Genomic DNA, 22,451 nt, shown 5'->3' on the forward strand with positions numbered 1-22,451 from the left:
GCCCTCCTGAACCCCACAGAAACCAAGGAACCAGAGCCCAGCCTTCCTGAGGCATAGAAAGTAGCACTTGGTCCACTTGACCCCATGTAAAGTGAGAAAAGTGATTCCTGGCCAACTGATTAGACAGGCTGCCTCTTCCTCCCTCCCTCCTTTAGTGTCTAGTGAGCTGGAGGAGAGGTTCTTTTATAGCGTTTTTCGCTCCCATTCTACTGCTGTTCACAGGGTTGTTTTGAGGATAAAATGGAGGAGAGGAGAATGAAATAAGCTGCTTTGTGTCCCCTTTGTGGAGAAAGGTGGGGATATAATGTAAATAAATAATAAATATAGCAGAAAGTGGGTCAACTCAAAGATAGGTTTGGTTGATGGGTAGGAAGAAGAAAAGGAGGCAGGAACAGGGGAGGGCTATGGAGGCTTTCAGGGATGGTGAAGAGGAAATAGCGGGGGAGAAGGAAATCAGATGCCCCCCACAAGTCCTTGTCTTTATAAATTTAAGAAATGGTTCTTTAATAAATGCTTCAGATTTTTGTTTGTTTTAACCTATGGTCTCATTCTCAATTAATGTGCATTAATCAGGGCTTTTTTTCAGGGGGAATGCAGTGGAACGGAGTTCTGGCACCTCTTGAAAATACTCGGCAATAGTGCTTGAAAATAATATTATTTCAAAGAATCCCGTGTGTTTCTTCCTCATTTCCCTCTTGAGAGTTCCGCCACCTCTTTTCCCAGAAAAAAAACCCTGGCATTAATTATTATCATACTACTATGGTTGGTATAAAGGATATTTTAAGTTTAAAGAAAATGGTGGCAGTGAAAAATGAAGGATAGGTAAGAAAGGGGTTTAATATATAAATATAAAATAAATTATTCATACTGATTGTGACTTGAGGTTGCAAGGTGCTTCATTCTTGAGCACTGAAGTGATGGGGTATTTAAAAATCCCATGATTCACGGTGTTTGCCATCTGAAGCAGTTCTTCAGAATAAAACGGTTAAGCTGACCCAGAGCAAGAGTGTCTTGACTCAAAGTATATTATACCTGACTAATCTGATTCCCATGCGCTTGGATGAACTCTTGTGAACACTGGCCCTCCATTCCTGAGAAAAATCACTAAACTGGGATGATTGCCTGAAGCAAGAGAGATATGCATATGTAGGCAGAAAAGCAATAGCACCTCTGAAAATGGTATCACAAGGAGAAGCTCAAATTAAAGAATAAAAATGTACATGGTTAATCTTCAACTTCAGACCTATTAAATTTATGAAGTTAGGATAATGAAGATTTATTTCTTATATGAAACAGTTATTTTTGCTATTAGTATTTATTTAAACTGTATGTACTGCAACTTCATATCTTCAGAAAGTAACTTAAGATAGGTAAACACTTCTGATTTCAAACTATAAACTATACGAGAGAGAGGTTTTAAAACATTTCAAATGTTCAATTTATGCAAAGCAGCAAAATGCTTGCTTTAAAAAATCAAAAATGCTTGCTTCCAAACTAGACATGATGTCATCCATGTGTCCAACATGAGGATACAGCTGCCATTTTAAAGTCTGTCATAAGCAACATGCAAATGCCAGAAGCACCTGATCCTAATCAAGCATGCAGTGCAGCAGGATGAGGCGCTCTTGTCTCTTCCCCCCGCCCCCGCATGCCTTTTCAAGTACCAAAACAGAGCAAATAAATGTGCCTTATCCTGCACACTATCTCGTGGCATTTTTCGATTTAAAATGGCAGCAGCATTCCCATGTCGGACAGATGGAGGCCGTCATGTCTAGTTTGGCTCAACATGTCAAGGATATTGGCTGTCCGATGAGAAGGATGGACAAACCCTGAACACAATTACACTGTATGTTCATTTTACCAAGTGTTACTGATAGCCATGAGTTATCTAATCATAGCATATAGCCAAACTGCATTTTATGGCAAATTAGAATATCAATGTCAGTAGGTAATGAAAAATAAGATTTTTAAATGACAGTGAGAGTTTTATAGGAGGAGTAATTTATATTGTAGTCCACATTTCTCACTGAGACTCAAGGCAGTTACACAGTGTTACTCAATACAATCAATGGCTGGTGCATCCAACAAGCAATACAACGGAGTATGGACTGCAGAAATTTTGCCCATTTGCAGGGTGGTATCTGCAGAAGGCCCTCTGCACATGAGTGAAACTGCTGTGGTGGAGCAAGAGAGAGAGGTAATTGTGTAGATATTAGGGACCAAGGCCATAAAGAACTTTGTATGTGATAGCCAAAACCTTGAATTGAGACGGGTAACTGATGGTTAGCCAATGGTGTGAATGCAGAATGGGACTAATTATGCTTCACCTAGCTCCTGATAATGATCGAGCTGTGGCATTTTGAACCAGCTAGAGTCTCCAAATTGACTCTGAATGGAGATTTATATACTATAGGTCTAATCTCAATGTTATTGTGACATGAACTCAGGTGGCCAGATTGGCTAAACAGTACTCCAACAAGTTCCCACTAAATTTATAGAAAAATTCCAGAGTGAGAGTCAGCACTGTCAGAATGCTGGGCACCTGACCTCTAGGGGAAAGGGAGTGGGATATGGACAAGTCCTAAACATGCCAGCAGCCCTGTAATTGGACAGAAGGAGGCATCCTGGGGGTCAGTAAGGGCAGGGCAAGAGCAGATAGGGAAAAAAAAGACCTACTCAAAGGCAAATCTCCTTGGAAGGGAAGATTTACTCAGGCGTAGGTACAGGAGAAGGAGGACAAAATGGATCCAGCTGAAGGAGGTATGTAGAGGGGGAAGTACCTGGCTGGTATCTGCTAGTAACAAGGAAGAAGAGTAGCTGGCCTGTCATCATGAACCAAGGACAGAACCAAGACTCCTCTGGACCAGGGTGACATCTTTGGACAGGAGACCACAACTACCTCTGGGTCAGGGCTAGAGGGCCTAGCTAGGGCTGGTAGTAACCCTGCCAGAAGAGGAAGTGGCCACAGGTAGGAGTGACCAGGACTAGATGAAGGACCTCAGCAGGAGAAGCAGGCCTAAGAATCTGGGTGAGCTAAGTGTTAAGGGACAAACCAGTGCTGCTGCAGGGTGACCATTAACTGACCTAATTAATAAAATGAAAACCTGTGCATCTCTTGAGTTTTGATTCATCTTTGACAATGTGGATACACCTTGGGCCATCCCTGGGGGGATGGGCTCTTTGGCTATGGCAGCGTCTTAGGCACCCTCAGAAATTCATATTGACCCTTTAAATTCTGTTTCTTCCTGACCTGAAAAACTTACAATGAAGTTGAGAACCACCACTTTTAACAAATACACATTAAAACACTGTTCACAACAGCACACAAAAAGACACACCCTAACAATCAATGAAAAAATTAGTATCTATCAAAATATAGTCTTAGTGGTCTTTAATAATAATAATGATAAATATTAGCATCACCCAAGCAATGCAATCCTTAGAATGTGTGTCCCCAGTAGAGGTGGGCACAAATCCAATTATGACTCAAAAAAACGCACGAACCAGGTCATTTCATGGTTTGTGAACCACAGAGTGTGGAAGCTCCTTTCTACAAACCCCAACGAACTGGTTACTGGTTCAGGTTCGTTTGGGTCGTATTGGGAAAGGGGCAGTTTAAATGGCCATTTCCCTGAGGAAATGGCCATTTAAACTTTTCCCGCAGCTTGCAAGCAGCAGGTCCCTTTAAACTATCAGCTGGCAGGTGGCAGAGGGGGGATCCCCAGCCCCCCCCCCAGCCCCAGCCCCACACCTTGAGGATTCCTGCGGCCTGCGACGTCCTCCCCCTCCTCCTGCAAGGGGCAGCAAGGCCGTTTTTTGCCTCCTCTGCCCCTACGTAGGCCCACAGAGGGACGGAGGAGGCCAAAAACGGCCTCGCGGCCATTTGAGGGGTGGCAAGGCCGTTTTCAGCCTCCTCTGTCCCTCTGCAGGCCTTTGCAGGGGTGGAGGCCAAAAATGGCTTTCCTGCCCCTCGCTGGAGAAGAGGGAGGACGCCGCGCTGCAGGGGAAGGTAAGTGTGGGGTTGGGGTGGTGGGGGCTGGGGTTTGGGCAGTTTAAAGGGCCCTGCCAGCGGCAGGTCCCTTTAAACTATCAGCTGGCAGGTGGGGGGACCCCCCCCTCACCGCCTGCCAGCTGATAGTTTAAAGGGACTTGCTGCTTGCAAGGCAGGAAAGGGCCCTTTAAACTGTTAAATGCCCCTTTCCCTGCCACTGTTAAGCGGCCAGAAAGGGATATTTAAACCCCATGAACCACGAACTGGTTTGTAACTGGCTCCAGTTCCGTGCCAATTCGTGGTTTTTGGTTCGTCAAAATCCATGAACCATGAACCATGGTTTTTTAGGTTCGTGCCCATGTCTAATTCCCAGCAGAGTAATTTGGATACTATATTTCAGTTAGTGGTGTGCTATTAAATAAATGGTTCATATTATCCTCTTTTCAGTTTTTTACACTTTTTCTGTAAGTGACATAAAAGGAATAGAAATATTGTGAAGATAAATAGAAGCCTGGAAATAAATGCAGTTTTAAAATATATATTGCTTATAAATTTAATAATAAAAGTTGGTAATCTGTAAGAACTTGTGGGGCATCTCATTTGCCCCTGCCCCATCTTCAGCTTGCCTTCCTTCCGTCCTCCTGTTGCCTCTCCCTGGGAAAACTCTGGCCAAATTGCATGGTGCAGGCTGAACTAAGCCCAGTGGCATGGTGAAGAACCTGCAAAGCCTTGCAGAGGGTTTCCCTTCCCCCACACTATTTCCTCTTTTCCTCCTCTTGGCAGGCCTCATATCCTCAACTTTCCCTGCTTCCTTCTCTACTTCACACCCACCCACGTACCTACTTTTATCTGTCCCCTCATCTTCAGCTATACTTATTTATTTATTTAATATATATCCCACCTTTTTATACAATGGGAACCCAAAGCAGCTTATATCATTCTTGTCGAAGGCTTTCACGGCCGGAGAATGATGGTTGTTGTGGATTTTCCAGGTTGTATAGCCGTGGTCTTGGCGTTGTAGTTCCTGGCGTTTCGCCAGCAGCTGTGGCTGGCACCTTCAGAGGTGTAGCACCAGAAGACAGAGATCTCTCAGTGTCACAGTGTGGAAAAGAAGTTGGCAGGTAATTTATATCTACTCAGGAAGGTAGGGTTGGGCTGAGTCATCCTGTAAGAGTTTCCCAGGGTGTGAAATGCTAATGGAGGGAGGCTTCCTTTCCACACTGTGACACTGAGAGATCTCTGTCTTTTGGTTCTACACCTCTGAAGATGTCAGCCACAGCTGCTGGCGAAACATCAGGAACTACAACGCCAAGACCACGGCTATACAGCCCGGAAAATCCACAACAACATTCTTCTCCATTTTATCCTCACAACAACCCTGTGAGGTAAATTTTGCTAAGAGTGCAAAGTAATCTAGTCCAAAGTAATCTAACGAGCTTCAACAGCAGAGTGGGGATTCACACATGGGTCTCCTTGATCCTAGTATGAAACTCTAACCACTGCACAACACTGGCTTCCATCAGGTGGCTGTTGTTGAACAGTAGCACACATGGGCCTGGGTGAGTTATGGATGTCAAATGGTATCAAATTGCATGGTGGCTGCTGCTGGGCCTGGACCCACTGAGTCCTCCAGCTTGTTAAATGTCCTTCATACCCACAGCATACTTGAGCAGCTGAACCACAATATAGTTGTTGTATAAGCCCTAGAAGCCTTTTATCAATAGTAGTTTGGAAAAATTTACTCCACAGTTCGGCTGATTTGCACCTTTATGATTCATAAAGGCCACACACAATCGCTCCCCCCCCTTTAAAAAATGAATATTTCTCAGCCAAGTAGTAAAGAACTAGGCAGTGGTCATAAGTCAAGGAACCCCATTTGAAACCAATCTGCTCATGGTCCAACACAGCTTCTGATTCCATCCAACTCAAAAGTTTCCTAAGTAAGTAAGAGGAGTACAATTTTCCTAATGAAGAAAGAAGGCTGACTGGCCAGTAACAACAAGGATCCAATCTAGACCCCTTCTTAATCAAATATCTCCATGAGTTAGGCATCTGGCTAGATGAATTAATTAAAATGAACACTGGAATTTTAGCCCTCCATTGAGAATCAGCCTTAAAAAGCTCATTGGGAATTAAAACAGGGTCAGGAGCTTTTCCTCATCTTAGCCCCTTAATAAGACATATGACTTCCTTGATTAACACCTCAGGCCACGGAGCCACTGAGTAAAGAGAAATAATAGTAAGGGATGAGCTGGAAGCACCAGCAACATAGAATAATTCCCTGAAATAGTTTTCCCACACCAAAAGCGCAATGCAACAAGGGATTTTTAAAATTTATATTAATAGCAAAATTGGTGATAAACCAAAAGGTCTTATTATCTTTGTTGTTAATAGCTGAGATAAGACTTCCCCATTTCTTAGTCAAGGACATTTGTTTTCTGATTTTAATCAGTTAAGTCTTCTTAAGCTCCAACAACTCTCGATTAACCCTTATTGTGCAATTACTTTTAAACTCACAATGCTACTGTTGAATGCACCTCTTGATTGCTCAGCAATCACAACTGGACCAACTATTTCACTTGGTTTCAGAAGTCATTTTGATAAGATTCTTTTTAATTAAAAGTGGTCTAAAATCAAGTAGCTCAGTTGGTTAAGCCAGGAAGTGTTACAAGAGGTGATATCCATTATTGTTCAGGCTTTGTCACTAGAGTTAGTACTCCAGCACAATCAACAAATATTTTTATTGTTTTCAGAGAGTGAACTTTGGGCTGGAGCAGGATTTCGGTCAAAAAGGAGATCCATAAGAAAAGAAACAGGTATATGATTTCTTCCTAAGTAATTACAAACTTCTAGATATATGAAGTGGGTCAAATACGCAAGTGGAGCAAGAACAAAGTCTATTACACTAACTCCTTGGGGGCCCACATAAGTGAAGTCACCAGCTTCATTGGCCTCTGAATAGCCATACCGTGGGATAACATTTCTCTGCATTGCAAATTTTGCTAGTTCTAGTCCTGAGATATTTATTATGGCATCTTTAGATCTTCTATTATTCCAGTCATGACTAAGAAATTCACTGCTATCAGGATTGAACAACTAAAAGAGAAGATTGTCATCATCACTATCTATTCTTACATTGAAATCACCTGCTAATACTAAAAGAGTTCCTGGGAATCAGGCATGCAGATCATCAGCTATTTTTCTCAAATGAGCCCATCTCTGTGTCATTGTGATAGATGTGGATGAGGGAATATAAAATGAAGAAAAAATAACAGTCAGGGTCCAGGATTCTTTTTAAAAATTATTATTATTATTATTATTATTATTATTATTATTATTATTATTATTATTATTATTATTCAGGGTACTATTAGCACAAATAGCACAGATAGTATAGGCATAAACTCATTGTCATGCTCCCCTTCGAGGTTGTTGGAGCTTGGAGGGCGGCCGTTCATGTTGGCTATCGTGCTAGGAGGGACACAGGGTTGGTCTCAGAAGTGAGGGGAGGAGGTGGGTTGACAACAACCTGGCTCCCTCTCTCAACTCACTGCAGTGGCTTAGCTTGAATCTGCCTTTCTCTCTCAACCTTGTCACGCTCTCTCTCTGGCACCTTCACTCTTGCTCAATCCACTCCCAACTACTCCTCATTGGCCAGTCTGTAAGTGTGCCCTTATATAGCCCATCTGGGGCAGGCTCCTGCCCCTTCCCCCAGGCTTCGCCCTGTCTGGGACTGCCCAGCCCCCTCCCAGGTGATGGCCAGGGCTCTCCCCCTCTCCTCGCCTCCCTTGGAGCTAGGCCTGGCCTTTGACACTTCCCCACATCTCTCTGGCTGCCTTGCAGGATGGGGCTGACCGGTCTTTACCCAGGGTGTGGCCCAGCTTCCACCCCATCACAGTGTGTGCTATGGGATCTGCCCGCACACCTGGGCCTCTGATGCTTTCTCCCCACACTGCCGTGGCTCCTGTGGCCCCGGAGGCGCCCTCTGGCTCCTCCTCTGTTCTGGCTTCTGTTGCTGTGGAGGCACCTGTGTCTGCCAGGCCTTCTCCCACCCCTACTGGGAGCTGGGCCGTGGCAGTGACGGCGGTGGCCAGGCCTTCCCTCACCCCAGCTGAACAGCAGGTTGTGTCAGTGTTGGCAGTGGCCAGGTCTTCCCCCGCTTAAGCCAAGTGTCGGGCCGCATTAGCAACTGAGCTGGCAGTTGGCGTGTCATCTTCCTGCTCTTTCATCCTGGCGATGCAGCTTCCAGGTGAGTCCCAGTGAGGCTGGGGCAATGAGTCCAGGGGGGCTGCGCCTCTCCCTCCTGACACTCATACACCCAATCACTTCTACATACCACTGCATACTTGTAGCATCTGGCACTCATCTTCCTTTCCCTAGTCAAAGGGTATGGTCACTACTGCTCTAAGAATTTACAAGAGAATAGCAACCCACATTTTGAAGAAGTATTGCAGGCAATCTTTCCCCTTCTCCTTCTACATGGGCATTGATTCATTGGGGAAGAATTCTGATTATATTTATCTCCACAAGGTTACTGGCAGATCTGGCAGAGTTGAAAGTATCTGATCTGAGTCTTAGCACTCTTTTGCTTCATAACAGATCATTTTATACCCTGAAAAGTGGTATGGAAAAAAAGATCAGATGATCAGTTATTGCATCACTGACATTTGGGGTGAAAAGGAAGTAATCTGTCCTGAGTTGCAATACTCCTCCCCAGATATTGATCAGGCTGCTGCTGTTACAATGCTGATCATTCACCATGACTACCCTTAGCTGGCTTAGAACCTTCAATAGGTGACTGGAAGCTTGTTTTTATCCCTGCTCGGCTATGAAGTTCACTAGGTGACCTTGATGAAGTCATTCTCTCTGACAGGTAAACTACAAGTGACAAATTACACGAGGACATGCACGTGAAGGGAGTTGCAACGTTAGCCAGGAAGCTAAGTTTTAAAAGAGATTGGAAGGCTTTGTCAATTTCCCCTCTACAGGGCCAGCAAAGATCACTCCTCAGAGGATTTGTTTATTTCCTCTTAGCTTCCCAAAGGCTCTGTCAATTTCACCTCCCCTTCTCCTAGGTGAAGAGGAAATAAACAACCCCTTGATCTTCCTGGTTCTGCAGAGAGGGGAAACTGACAGAGCCTTCCGATCTGTCTTTTAAAACTCAGCTTCCCAGCTAACATTGCGACTCCCTTCATTTGAGCATCCTCGTATAATTTGTCTCTTGTAGTTTAGCTCTCAGACTCACAGGGTTGTTGTGAAGATGAAATGGAGGATGAAAGAACTATGTTCATCACTCTGAGCTCATTGAAGAAGGGATGGATAAAAATGTAAGAGATTTTATTTAAAATAAGTATTGGTAGCTTGGCATGCTTCTCATACATGGGACATCGATTCAGCCTACACTGGCCTGTTTGCTCTGGGTGGTTTTCTTAAAGCACATTTGCAATAGCTGTACATACACTGGTTTAGCCAACATTTTGGCTAATCTTGTTTAAAAAATGTTTGGGGCATGTGTGGAACTCATGCTGAATCACTATATTTTAAAAGCACTATTTTAAATTAAATTCCTAACTATGCTGCTAAGGCACTAGGCACCTTGTATTGCATCTGAACTTTTCTTTTCTTTTGGCAGGGTAGGGATGCTAGAATTAGTATGTAGAACTCTGATACGTTTTTTGTCTATTTTTGCTCACACTGCAAATTTACTGGGCATCATGTATCTCTAACAGACCACTGATTGTATTTTATACCATATGGTAGTTGCTATTGGTAGACCACTTAACAGATCACCTACTACAGTGGTTAAGCCTGTTTCCCTGTTAAAGAGGAATAAGTGTAAAGCACAAACGGCTGTATTTCACCTCAAGTACATTCACCACTAAATCAAATAATATCTATTTTAGTATTAACATTATATATCAAAGCTTTCTGTTATGTTAGAATGCAAAGAAAGTGTTTCCATTGCTGAACTTTGTCATACTAGAGTTGTTTAAATGCATGAAACAAAATATTACCAAACTGATAGATATGAAAGAATGTGAGATAATCCCAGTAATAAACATCAAGAATCAGGTTGCTTCACTCTTCTGAGTTTTCAATACTAATTTACTTTGAGAATGTAAGTCACTGCATGTCTAATGACAACAGAAAAATTGTCTCAGAAGTGTAACCTGTTGTTTTTTATTAATGTACCTGTAAAATCATTGCTGAATGTATGTGATTAATAGCAAAACCTACAGTGCTATAGTGGTGGGTGTCAAATATAACTATATAGATGTGACGTCCCCCCATGGGTCAGTAATGACTCGGTGCTTGCACAGGGAACTAACTACCTTTATTCTTTACCTAAATGTACTAAACTGAATGGGTGGGAGGCAAAAGCAGCACACACTGTAGATGCTGATGGCCCCAAGTGCAATCCCCAGCTTTCTTAGGTGTTAGGGCTGGGAGACTTTGGAGAACCATGTCCAGAGCAGAAAATATTGGGCTCAAAGGGGCAAGACTGCCTCCAAATGCAGTAGCTTCATATGTTTACAGGCCTGGCGAGCATGGAACTCAGAACAACTGAATAGTTTAGACATCCAAATCAGTAAGAGTTTTAATGGTACAAGATTAAAGTTTTGTAGGGGATACACAAATTCAGACTATCATATTCAGAGAAATAATGGGGATTGCATCATATACAGATGTGACGAATAACTCAGACTCGATTCCAGCACAACATTTACTATTTAAGCTATAAAATTTTAGAACTCGTTTTGCATATACACATCATAGAAAAGTTGTATCAACATTTAAATATACACAGGAATATACAAAGGAGACTTTTCAAAAACTTCCTCATGTGTTTATGCCTTATCTAAGTTTACAAGTACTGCCGTAGAGTTTAAGAATCCCACATTATTTTCTATGATTCACAAGATATTAAAACTTTCCAAGTGTCACTGACCACTGTTATTCTCAATCTTAGTAAGTACTTGTTGATGATGATGCATTTATAATTTTTTTCCTGCTAAATCTGATTTTAAAAAATTGATGTTCAACACATATGCAATCTACATAAATAGCATATGCTATAAAGGAATCATATCCACTGTGGCAGAACTATTAGCAGGGCCACAGGAGGATTATGCACAGACTGAACAATGTAACGGATACATTAAAAGTAGTGAATAATTTTTTATTGTAACCAGGGCTTGAAAACCATAGTGTGAATCTGTTAACACTATTTAAGTGTTATTAACTGAAAATCTTATTTATGTTCACCATGTTTAGTACTCATTCACAAATGATGGTACAACATGGAGAAAGGAAATTTTTCAGAGGGCGAGGACAGAACCTATAGCCTACTGCCAGTCTATTATAGTTAGTTAAAAGACTGAGTCATCATGAAACCAATTTCAGTTTAGAAAAGTACAACAGCAAGAGCTTCTTGTACTGGATGTACAGGAAGAACTAAGACTAAATTAATGTGTAAGATGGGATTTCATTAACCAGCAGAGTATATAGGAAAATAGGTATGTGCTTTCCAATGGTTGGGCCCTTTTGATTGAAGCTGTGTTAAACATAATATATTAGACTATTCATATTAGATTACATTCAAATATTTACCTGCCTTTTTGTCAGTGCTTATGATTTACAATCAGCACTTAATATCAGACATCAATATTGATAGCTTAAAATATATCAGCAAAACAGGTTCAAAATTTTAAAATAGATATTGAAATGGCAGTAACAGCAAAACAGCACAATTCTCAGTAGAAAATACAACACTCTGAGCACTTTGGGTAACTAAAATAAGTAAGCACTTACTTTGGTAGAGTTTTCAAGTGATTTTCTCGTAATTCCAATATTCGTAATTTAACAAGTCTAGAAGTGTTAAAGATAAAAATGTCACAAATGCAATTTAAAATGCATTTAACATACAGAACTAGAAAACTCTTTATTTCAGCAAAAATGATCCTTGCCATATATTTGCATGAAATTATCCCATGCACCTGGCCAGCCTCTAATGAGAATCATAGCCATATGTCTGCTGCCGAAAATAACAGCTTTAAATTAATTTTTGCTGATTATTTCAACAAGACAAATATTTGCTGTATATTAAGATTCAGCATATTTCTAGCTCTTGAATATTCAACTAACTTTAAGACAAGATACTTCAGCTCTGATTGCTGGCAGTGTTCTTTTGCAACATCCTGACAAGCCGCATGAGAACATTTAAGTAAGAATTACAAAAAAATACAAAAAGCTAAATTAAATGCATGTTACCAGAAATTGTTACGTTCACTCATTTCTTATCAAAGATAAGTTTCTTCTGAATATGTTAAACCTTCCCCCCCCCCCAAAATCCAGCAAGATATTCAGCAAGGTAAGCAAGATAAATTGCAGTATCATTCCTTTTAGAGGACTGTGAAAAATCTATGTTTCAATGAGAATCCATTTTACAAAACAGACAAACAGGACTCCTATGAGTGACAAGAACAAGAAAACGACATTCTCTTTTTCTCTAGGAACTGCGTAGAAACCTTCAAATGATGCTAGTGAATTCTGGTCAAAACAAATAGCCTTGTCATCATCAGTAATGCCTAGAACGTAAGTATGTAATTTATTTATTTATTTACAAATTTAAACCTCACCTTTCTGCACTTACCAGGGTCACCAAGATAGCTAACAAATTAAAAATGTACATAATAAAAATACATCTATGTCTGTATGTGCTGTCAAGTCACAATCAATTTATGGTGACCTCAACAAGGAGCTTCCAAAGCAAATGAGAAGCAGAGGTAGCAGAGCCATTGCCTTCCTATGCAGAGCCCTCCTTGGTGGTTCCCCATTCAATTACTGTTCCAGTTTAGCTTTCAAGATCTGATGAGATTGAGCTATACCATATCATTCTGCATAAAAATATACCTACAAAACCATTAAAACCAAAGCTACAATACACATTGAAAAACATTTTTTAAAAAAACATAGGCCAGGAAGGAGGGATCACTGAGGGAATGCCAAACACAAAAAAATGTCTTTACCCACTGGCAGAAGATAGCAACAGAATGGGATAGACGAACCTCCATGGGAAAATAGTTCCAGAATTTTGTTGCCATGACTGATAAGGTCATCTGCCAGGTTGCCATCCAAAAAGTGGGGGCATCCAAAGCAAAGTGGTGGCCTCCAAAGATGCTCACAGTGGTTGGATAAGTTCATAAGGGAGCAGAAGTTCCTTCAGATATGTTGGTCCCAATCTGTATAGGGCTTTAAAGGTCAATACAGCACCTTAAATTGTGCCTGGAAAGAAAATGGGAGCCAGTGTAAATGGTCCAAGACTGGAGTGATAAGGTCCCTACAGTCCATTCCAATCAACACCCTGGTTGCAGCATTCTGCACAAACTGAAGTTTATAAATACTTCTCAAGTGCAGCCACATGTAGAGTGCATTGCATTAATCTAATTTAGTTTTAATCAGGGTATGCATCTCAGTGGCCAGATATTTTCTGCCCAGGAAAGCTGCTGCTGGCTAACCAGATGAAGCTGGTAAAAGGCACTCTTGGCCACAGGTGCCACATGATTATTCATCAGTAGGCCTCGGTCCAAAAGCATCTTCATACGATGGACCTGTTTCTCCAAGGGGAGTGCAACCTCATCCAGAACAGGTGACACTTTAAATCCTGGGTCAAATCTTCTGTTCATCATTCACACTTCCATCTTGTTGGGATTAAGCATCAGTTTATTAGCCCACATGTACTCTAAAACTGTCTCCAGGCACCAATTCATATTTTCTACAGCCTCTCTGCAATCAGCCAGAAGAGCAAGATAGAGATGAGTGTCATCTTGGCAACAATCCAGCCCAAATCTCTTAATAACTTCACCCAGCAGTTTCACGTAGACGATAAAGAGCACAGGGGATAAGATGGAACCTTTCAGCACTCCTCAGGCCAAAGGGATGAACAGCAGTCTCCCAGGACCACCTTCTGAAACCTACTGTCCAGATAGGACTGGAACCACTGCACAATGGTGCCTCCCAATCTCAGCCCAGAAAGGTGGTTCAGAAAGATATTGTCCTGGTTACTGAGTCACACAGCCAGTGGACAGGGGAAGTTTCCAAGTCGTCAGAGCAGAACGAATCACAGTTCCAAGGTTCAGGCACAGGTTAGACAACACTCACAGCTTTAAGTCCAAAGGGGTATTCCAGAATCAGGTCTGCAATAACTGGCTGAGGTCTGAGATGAGGAAATCAGTTCCAAACACAAGCAGCAAGGTCAGTAGTAAGCAGATGCATTGCTTCCACACTGCCGCTCCCTTCTCTGCTGCTTTTAAGCCTCATGCTGCTCAGTCCCCTCTACTGCATTATACACCTGTCAGCTGTCTCAGTCCTGCTCCTGCAAGCACTCATCATCACTGTTGATGCTGGGCTGGTGCTGTGCTGCTAGCCAGGCACTGTGCCGTCTGACTTGATGGTCTCTCCTTGCCCTCCTTTGACAGCTTTCCTGAGGCTCTGGTAACAAGGGGGGAGAGCTGGCTGGTGCCTGACTCTCTGTTGCCACCCCGGAGCTGAGACCTGGCTGTCGGTCTATGTCTGATCCCTCAGAGGCTGCCTCCTCCTGCAGTGTCTCTGCCACTGGTCGTGGATCTGGGTCAGGGTCGCTGGCTGCCTCTTCCTCAGAACAGTCCTCTGTGTCTCTTTGCTCTGTTGGGCTTGGTGGTCTACAACAGATACCATGATTGATAGTATCGAAAGCCACTGAGAGGTTCAGGAGAATCAACAGAATCGCAGTCCCTCTGTCCATCTCCCAGCTCATGTCATCCTCCACCAGGATAACCAAGGCTGTTTCAACCCCATAGCCAGGTCTAAAACCAGACTGAAAAGGAACTAAACAATTTACTTCAATCAGGAAAGATTGAAGTGGTCCAGCCACCATACATTCAATCACTTTGCTCAAGAATGGAACATTTGAGGTTAGTCTATATTTGTTGAGATCTCCTGGGTCCAGGATAGGGTTAATTAGAAGTGGATACTCCACAGCCTGTTTCACAGATGGGGTGACCACTCCCTATCTCAAGGAGGCGTAACCACCTCTTGTACCCAGTCAGGCACACACACACACCTGTAAGGTAACCTAGGAAGAGCAAGGGTCATACAAGACGGTAGTAGGATTCAAACCTTGAAGGAACTTGTCCACATCTTCAGACTGAATAAATTGAAAAGTATCCCAAACAACTGAACAAGTCAGCACGCTGGCACTATCTGATCCTATCACTGCTAAAGTAAAGTCCAAGTCAGAACAGATGCAAGAAATTTTATCTTCACAGTGCTGAGCAAAATTGTCACAGCAGGTCACTGATCAGTCCACCTTCTCTTGCTGGCCAGATCTCAACAGGCCTCTCATCATCTGGAACAATTCAGATGGCCTACACTATACAGACACAATGGTGGTGGAATCTTTTTTTTTTTTTTTTGCTACCATCATTGCCACAGAGTACACTTTAAAATGAATTTTCACCCATATCTTATTGGATCATTCCATGTCTTCCTCCACTGTCACTTTAACCATTTCCCCTGTGTTTTTATCGTCTGCAGATCTTTAGTTAACCAAAGTTCTATGTGGGCTCTAACACCTGAGAGAGGGCACTGGGAATGATCATGTTAACCACTTGGGTCAGTTACTCATTCCAGAGGTTAACCAAGGCATCAACAGGAACACCAACCATATCACAGAGCTATCAGAATGTCATTTGGCTCCATCTGGCTCTGAGGCAGATCATTTTAATAGATTTCCTACCTTTACAGAGTCTTGGTATCCCTATAAGTCTACACCCACGCAAATAGCGGTATGTCCATGACAAAGGAATTGTAAACAATCCGTTCACCCTCAGATCGCATTCTTTCTACCTGGAACAAAATGCCTGATCAAAAGTGTGACCTACACAATGTGTAGGACCATTTATTACCTGCAAAAGGCTCGTGGTTGTCATGGATACGATGAAATACTAAGTTGTTCCTGTCAAGACAGTCTTGGCATGAAGGCTGAATGAATGAATTTTGTAGTCTATACGCAATGGCTACTGAAAAGGTGGCTAATGGGCTTTAGGGCCCAATATCTGGACTCTATCTGCTAATCTGGGGGAAAACTGGATGATGTGTTGCCCAGATCGAAGAGAGGAACCACAAACTCAGTTAGACCAACCAGCTAGAGGCCAACCAGCTCAACATGAGGGAAAAAGGGAAGCAAAGGGGAGGGAGAAAATGCAGAAGATAGTACATGGAGGGAGTGCTCCACTTAGCGAATGTTCCAAGGCCTGCTAACCCCACCTCTCCAGACTCCAAAACTATCACTGGGGAAAGATACCTTAAGGACTGCCTTCTCCCATATGAACTTACCCATCCATTCCCATCAACTTCAGAGGCCTTGCTTCAAATGCCCCCTGCATCTGAAGCAAGATGGGTAGCAACCCAAGATAGGGCCTTCTCGGCGGTAGTGCTGAAACTTTGGAACTCCCCCTGCAGAGAGATTTGTCTGTCTCCCATTGTCATTGTCTTCTGCCCCGGGTGAAGTCTTTTCTTCTTCACTTGCCAAACCTCCAGTAAATTCTTATTGGCTCTCTTCCTTTGTTGTGTTTATTTTTACTGTATTGTTAAATATTTATATATACATTTTAAAGGTTGTTTTAACGTTTTAAATGTTTTACTGTCATGATGTTCACCCCCTTAGGAATCTTATTTGGGTTAAAAGGTCGCATATAAATGTTTTAAATAAACAAACAAAGAAACCAACAAAGTCAAGATCTGCTCTGGCTGCAACAGGGAGTGGCACATTCTCTGAATTTGTCCCAAGAGTGTGCAGCCAGGCACCACCACAAGCAAGCTGGTAGCAGTGAAGAGCGCATAGAGGCATAGAGGGGAACTAAGCTCTCCTCAGCTGCTGGAGGAACAGATTGAAATGGGAGGAAAGCAGCTCTGAGGTGGAGGGACACAGGCATGGCTGTTTCGTCTGTCCACACATGTTCAGTCATCCCACACAAGATCCTCCCAAAAAATGATCAAAAAGAGTCCAGTAGCACCTTTAAGACTAACCAATTTTATTGTAGCATAAGCTTTCGAGAATCAAGTTCTCTTCGTCAGATGCATGGTACAGAAACTGGTCAAATATAGAAGAGGAGGGGGGAGGAGGGGAGTAGAGAGAAGATGCAGTTAGGGGGGGAGAGGGAGGATGCAACCAAAACATTCCTTTGCTAGTAAATGTAAACATCTCCTTTTGGTGTGGGGGTCAGTTGGCTTAGGTGAGGCTTCAAAGGAGTTTGCCATGTTAGTCTGCAGCAGTAAAACAGCTAGACCATCCAATTCCTATGTAGTATAAGCCTTCGATAACCACAGCTCTCCCTGTCAGATGGATCTGACAAAGAGAACTGTGGTCCCCAAAAGCCCACGCCAGGCGCCACTGGGCTCCCCCAGACCCCGCCTCTGTAAAGGAAATCTGTTACCTGTGATAATGTGATAACCATTCATAGTCCCTATTCAGTCCCAGCTTGACAGAGTCAAATTTGCATATGAATTCCAATTCAGCAGCCTCCCGTTGGATTTTGTTTTTGAAAGGTTTCTGTTGAACCTTTAAGTCTTTGATGGAATGTCCTGGTAGATTGAAGTGTTCTCCCACTGGTTTCTGGACATTTCCATTTCTAATGTCAGATTTGTGTCCATTTATTCTTTTGCGTAGAGGTTGGCTGGTTTGTCCAATGTACAGAGCAGAAGGACATTGTTGGCACATGAGGGCATATATCAGATTGGAGGATGAGCAGCTGTAAGAGCCAGAGACAGTGTAGTTGATGCCATTGGGTCCTGTAATTGTATTCCCTGGGTAGATATAGGGGCAGAGCTGGCATCTGGGTCTGTTGCAGGGCCTGGTACCTGTGCTGGTGACTCTGCTGGCCGATTCATGATTGTGAGTGAGAAGTCGTTTAAGGTTGGGGGGCTGTCTGTAGGCAAGGAAAGGTCTTCCACCCAGGGCTTCTGAGAGAGAGGTATCATTTTCCAGGATGGGTTGTAGCTCACTGATGATACGTTGGATGGGTTTGAGCTGGGAGCTATAGGTGACAACCAGTGGTGTTCTGTTATTAGTTCCTTTAGGTTTGTCCTGGAGCAGACTGTTTCTGGGTACTAGTCTGGCCCTGTTGATTTGTTTCTTCACTTCATTTGGTGGGTACTGTAGTCTCAAAAATGCTTGTTGTAAATCTCTTAAGTGTGAGTCTCGGTCGAGAGCATTGGAGCAGATACGGTTGTAACGTAAGGCTTGGCTGTAGACAATAGACCGAGTGGTATGTTTAGGGTGGTAGCTGGAGGCATGTAGATATGAGTATCAGTCTGTTGGTTTCCGGTATAAGGTGGTATTTATTCGTCCATTATGTAGTTGTACAGTGGTGTCCAGGAAGTGTACCTGTTGTGTAGAGTGGTCCAGGCTTAGGTTGATAGTAGCGTGAAAGTTATTGAAGTCCTGATGAAATCTCTCAAGGGCTTCCTTCCCATGGGTCCAAATGATGAAGATGTCATCCAGGAATCTTAAGTATAGTAGTGGTTCCAGTGGATGGGAGCTGAGGAAGCGTTGCTCCAAGTCCGCCATGAATATGTTAGCATATTGTGGTGCCGTGCATGTGCCCATGGCTGTGCCATTAACTTGTAGATATAAGTTGTCACCAAATTCGAAGTAATTGTGAGTGAGTACGAAGTGACAAAGTTCAGTGGCGAGGTGTGCTGTGGTTTTGTCCGGGATAATATTCCGTATGGCTTGCAGTCCATCTGCATGTGGGATATCGGTGTACAGGGCCTCCACATCCATGGTTGCTAGGATGGTGTCATCTGGTAGGTTGTCAATGGACTGTATTTTCCTGAGGAAGTCAGTGGTGTCCCGTAAATAGCTGGGTGTGCTGGTGGCATAGGGCCTGATGTTTTCATAGAACTCTTTGAGAGTGTAAACTGCTGAAGACAAGGGAGCAGATTGGATACTGAAGACGGACAGGGATGTGGGATGTGGCTGTGCAAGTAACCTTCAATGTTCCTGCTATGGAATGACCTGGCAGAGAGAAGATAGGCTGGGAATGCGATCTCATGCTGAGGCGCACACACTAACACACACACCAACCTGATCCTGAACTGCCCATGAAAGGAAAGCAACTTGGGCAACCAGCTGGGAAGAAGGAAAGTGTTTGCGTAGCTTTAAAGGAAGCAGAGGAAGAAGGGGATGTAAAGAAGTGAACTGCTGTCAGATACATGCAGTTTTCTGCAAAGCAACAGAGCAGCGACAGCGGAGAGAGGGGACATGCCAAATGTCTCCCAAGAGGAAAAGACTATGAGTTTGTACAAGAAACAAAAGGAGAGGGGGGCATGGATTTGTGCACAGACAGCAAAAGGGGGGTGGGTGGAAATCCAGGAATTATCCTTTCCCCCTGGTCTGACAGAAATGCAGGATGTAGCGTCCAACTTTGCCTAAACTGGGGAGTACTATCTAAGATGAACATTATATTCTGACACAGATCATCCCCCATCACTTCACCACCCTTTGAAGCCACAGAGAAGCAGGATGAATGTGTGGAGTGGGGAATAAAGGAAATGGTGGAACTAGGCAAGACTGAATCTTCTTCTAGTCCCTAGGTGTCTCCTAATGGGTTGATAAAGAAATCAGATAACACAGTATGTTTCTGTTTGGACTATTGAAAGCTGAACATTGTGATGCAGGTGAATCAGTATTTTATGACAAGCATGGATGATCTGTTGAATATGTGTATGTGTGGGGGGCGGAGGGGTTATCAGTACTTCTGATGTCTTTAAAGGGTACTTGCAAATTTGACTGAGGACTACGTGATCAAGTGGAGCGCAAGTGGAGAGCAAGTGAACAGGGAGGAATACACGTGAGTCTGTTCACTTGCCAGGCAAGTGTAATCTGTCACTTGTAGCTTGGATCTAAGACTCAGGTAAAATCAGCCTTCACCATCCACCTAGGACTGTTTGAATGGGTGAAAATTTCCCCTTGACATTCCAGCGACTAATGAACTGTCTGCTCTGGGACTGATGTCTGCAGTGTGGTGGTGTTCTGCAACTCCTGGGAGTAACACCTTGAGCATGTGCAGACTGTCCTGCAGCATCTAGCTCTTAATTACCAGACTAGGCAGCCAAAGACTGTATACTTGGCACACAGAGTGGAACAGGGAAGATAAAGTCACTTGGGTCACATAGCAAAAACTGAAAAATGGTTCACCCCATCCACGAAGAAACAAATGCAGTCTTTGCTTGGGATGGCAGGCTATTACAGACATTTTGTAAATCAGTACAGTGGAATTTCTGCCCCTTTGGCTGCCTTATGCTGGAAACAATAGCCAAACAAGGTAGTCTGAACTGAACTGTATCAAAAGGCTTTTGAGCTTAAAGCCATGCTCATGGCTAAATGAATCATGCAGGCACCTGACTTCCAGAAGCCTTTTAACCTCACTGCAGATGCGTCAGACTACAGAAAATACTAGGTGGAGGTAGTACTCAAGCAGAAAGAGTTACCTCATCCTGTAGTTTGCCAGAGTAGGATGCTGTTGCAACAGGAACAGAATTACTTCACCATACAGAAGGAATGTTTTGTGATTTTCTGGGCAAGAGAAAGCTTGCATCCTTATCTCAGGAGCTGCCCCATCCAGCTTCAGACAGACTACTCCCCTCTGAATAAAAATCAGAAGCTGATGTGCTGGGATACTACTCAGCAGGATTTTGAATTTGAGGCTCTTATTCCCAGGAAGGAGACTATGCCAGCTCATGCTTTGTTAAGGGAATACACTTGATGAATATGTTACCTGTGCTGTGTTTACCCTATCATTGACTGGATGTAAATGCACTTTTAGCAAGGGAGGAGAGGGGTATTTAAAACTGAGCTTCATTCAGAAACATAAAGTGTACAGTGATTTGAAACACTTGCTAACTATTCAGCCACCCTTTTCGCCCTGCTTCTGAAATATTTCCACATCACAAAAGTGATTGTAGGATCATTTTTGTGATGCATAAATCATTTTATGACAGTAAGGTACAACATTCCTTACAAACATTATCTCCTCTAACAACCATCCTTTGGTGTCGGTCACAATATGAACTAAATCTCAGACAGATGGGCTAACAGCAAGCTATCTATGGAAAGCAGAGAAGAATACAGCCCTCCTGGCCAGCAGCTTCCACTGGTAAGGCCAGGGGCTGCTCTTTGCCTCTGTGGAAGGAGAAGGAGACAGAGCATTTCCATGTTATCTGGGTCTCAGGCTGGGGGCGGGGGGGCAGAGAAAGGAGCCTTATGAGGCAACTCCGCCCAGCCGGCTGGGAGATGTTATGTTTAATAAAGTGGCCCTTTAGTTCCAAGCCTTGTGTCTGTCTCATTATTCCGACTAGGATGACAATATAAACAAAGGTCTTTCATAGTCTGTACCCTTGTTGTGGCCTTGTGAGTTTCCTAGTCACTTAAGTATTTGTTGTTCACTTTCTAAGTTCTGTTATGTTTTTTTTCACATACCTACTCATTCTCAACTACATCTCTGCCAGCTAGAAAATACTAGAAAATACTGTTTCTTTTTCTCACTTATAGAAAGAAACTACACTCCTCATAACCCAGTACACATCAGTGCCAAATGAGACATAAAATAGCTTTATCAGCAAATTTACACTAATGATAGTATTGACTGACAGAATTGCCCCTGGCAATTTGCTATATAGCCTGTCGGTGTGGGCAATTTAGCTCTGTTATGATCCAGGTCAGGACTATTCTACTTTCAGCTCTATCAGTTCCAAACTTCATTAGTTCTCCCCTTGCTCTCTCCTATAGAAGATATCTTCTTCCCAGGCCACAAGTCACTTTGCCTGAAGAAACTAAACTTAAATCCCCTCTCTAATTCAGAAAGAAAAGCAAGAACTACAGTTAAATACATATTCTGGATTTTGTGTTTCAGATTTCTAAGTTGTTTTTGAACCCCAAATCCAAATACTTTTGGTTACATGGAACTGACAATTAATGCTTACCTTCCAAAATTAGCTGGAAGAAATTCCAGAAAGGCATCATTTAGGTAGAGCTGAGTCAAGTTTAAAAGCTGTGTGAAACCATCTGGGAGCCTGAAAACAAGTTTAAAGATATAGCTTTTATATGGATGTTACTATAGGAACAATAAAAACATGTCCCAGTAGAGAAGTGTCTGTGTTCACACTGACTTTGCTGCACATTGAATGGTGAAAAATGTATTGAGTCATTTGTCAAAGGTAACATTTTCCCTGTTATTGAAACTATGAAATACTACACTGCTGTCGTAGATTTATACACTTGACAAATTAAAGTTACCTCATCTTTTCACTTGTCTATAAAAGCTTTTTAATGACAGATTTTAATTTTGAAATTGTACCAGACAATAATTATTTAATGGTTGTTGTGGGTTTTCCAGGCTGTATTGCCGTGGTCTTGGCA

The 22,451-nt window shown here is 42.8% G+C and overlaps 1 protein-coding gene across 3 annotated transcripts in view; it reads right to left on the reverse strand.

Annotated features, from left to right (window-relative positions):
* LRRC7 (leucine rich repeat containing 7) overlaps nt 1-22,451 on the reverse strand; it is a 234,077-nt gene that overhangs the window by 170,970 nt on the left and 40,656 nt on the right. For all 3 annotated transcript variants that reach the window (XM_054980163.1, XM_054980162.1, XM_054980161.1), the window contains exons 5-6: nt 22,016-22,105; nt 11,804-11,860 (exon numbers count right to left, since the gene is read on the reverse strand). In XM_054980163.1, the coding sequence (XP_054836138.1) occupies nt 11,804-11,860; nt 22,016-22,105 (147 nt within the window). The remainder of the gene's footprint in view (nt 1-11,803; nt 11,861-22,015; nt 22,106-22,451) is intronic.

Source organism: Eublepharis macularius, chromosome 5, assembly GCF_028583425.1.
Source record: "Eublepharis macularius isolate TG4126 chromosome 5, MPM_Emac_v1.0, whole genome shotgun sequence".
Taxonomy (NCBI): Eukaryota; Metazoa; Chordata; class Lepidosauria; order Squamata; family Eublepharidae; genus Eublepharis; species Eublepharis macularius.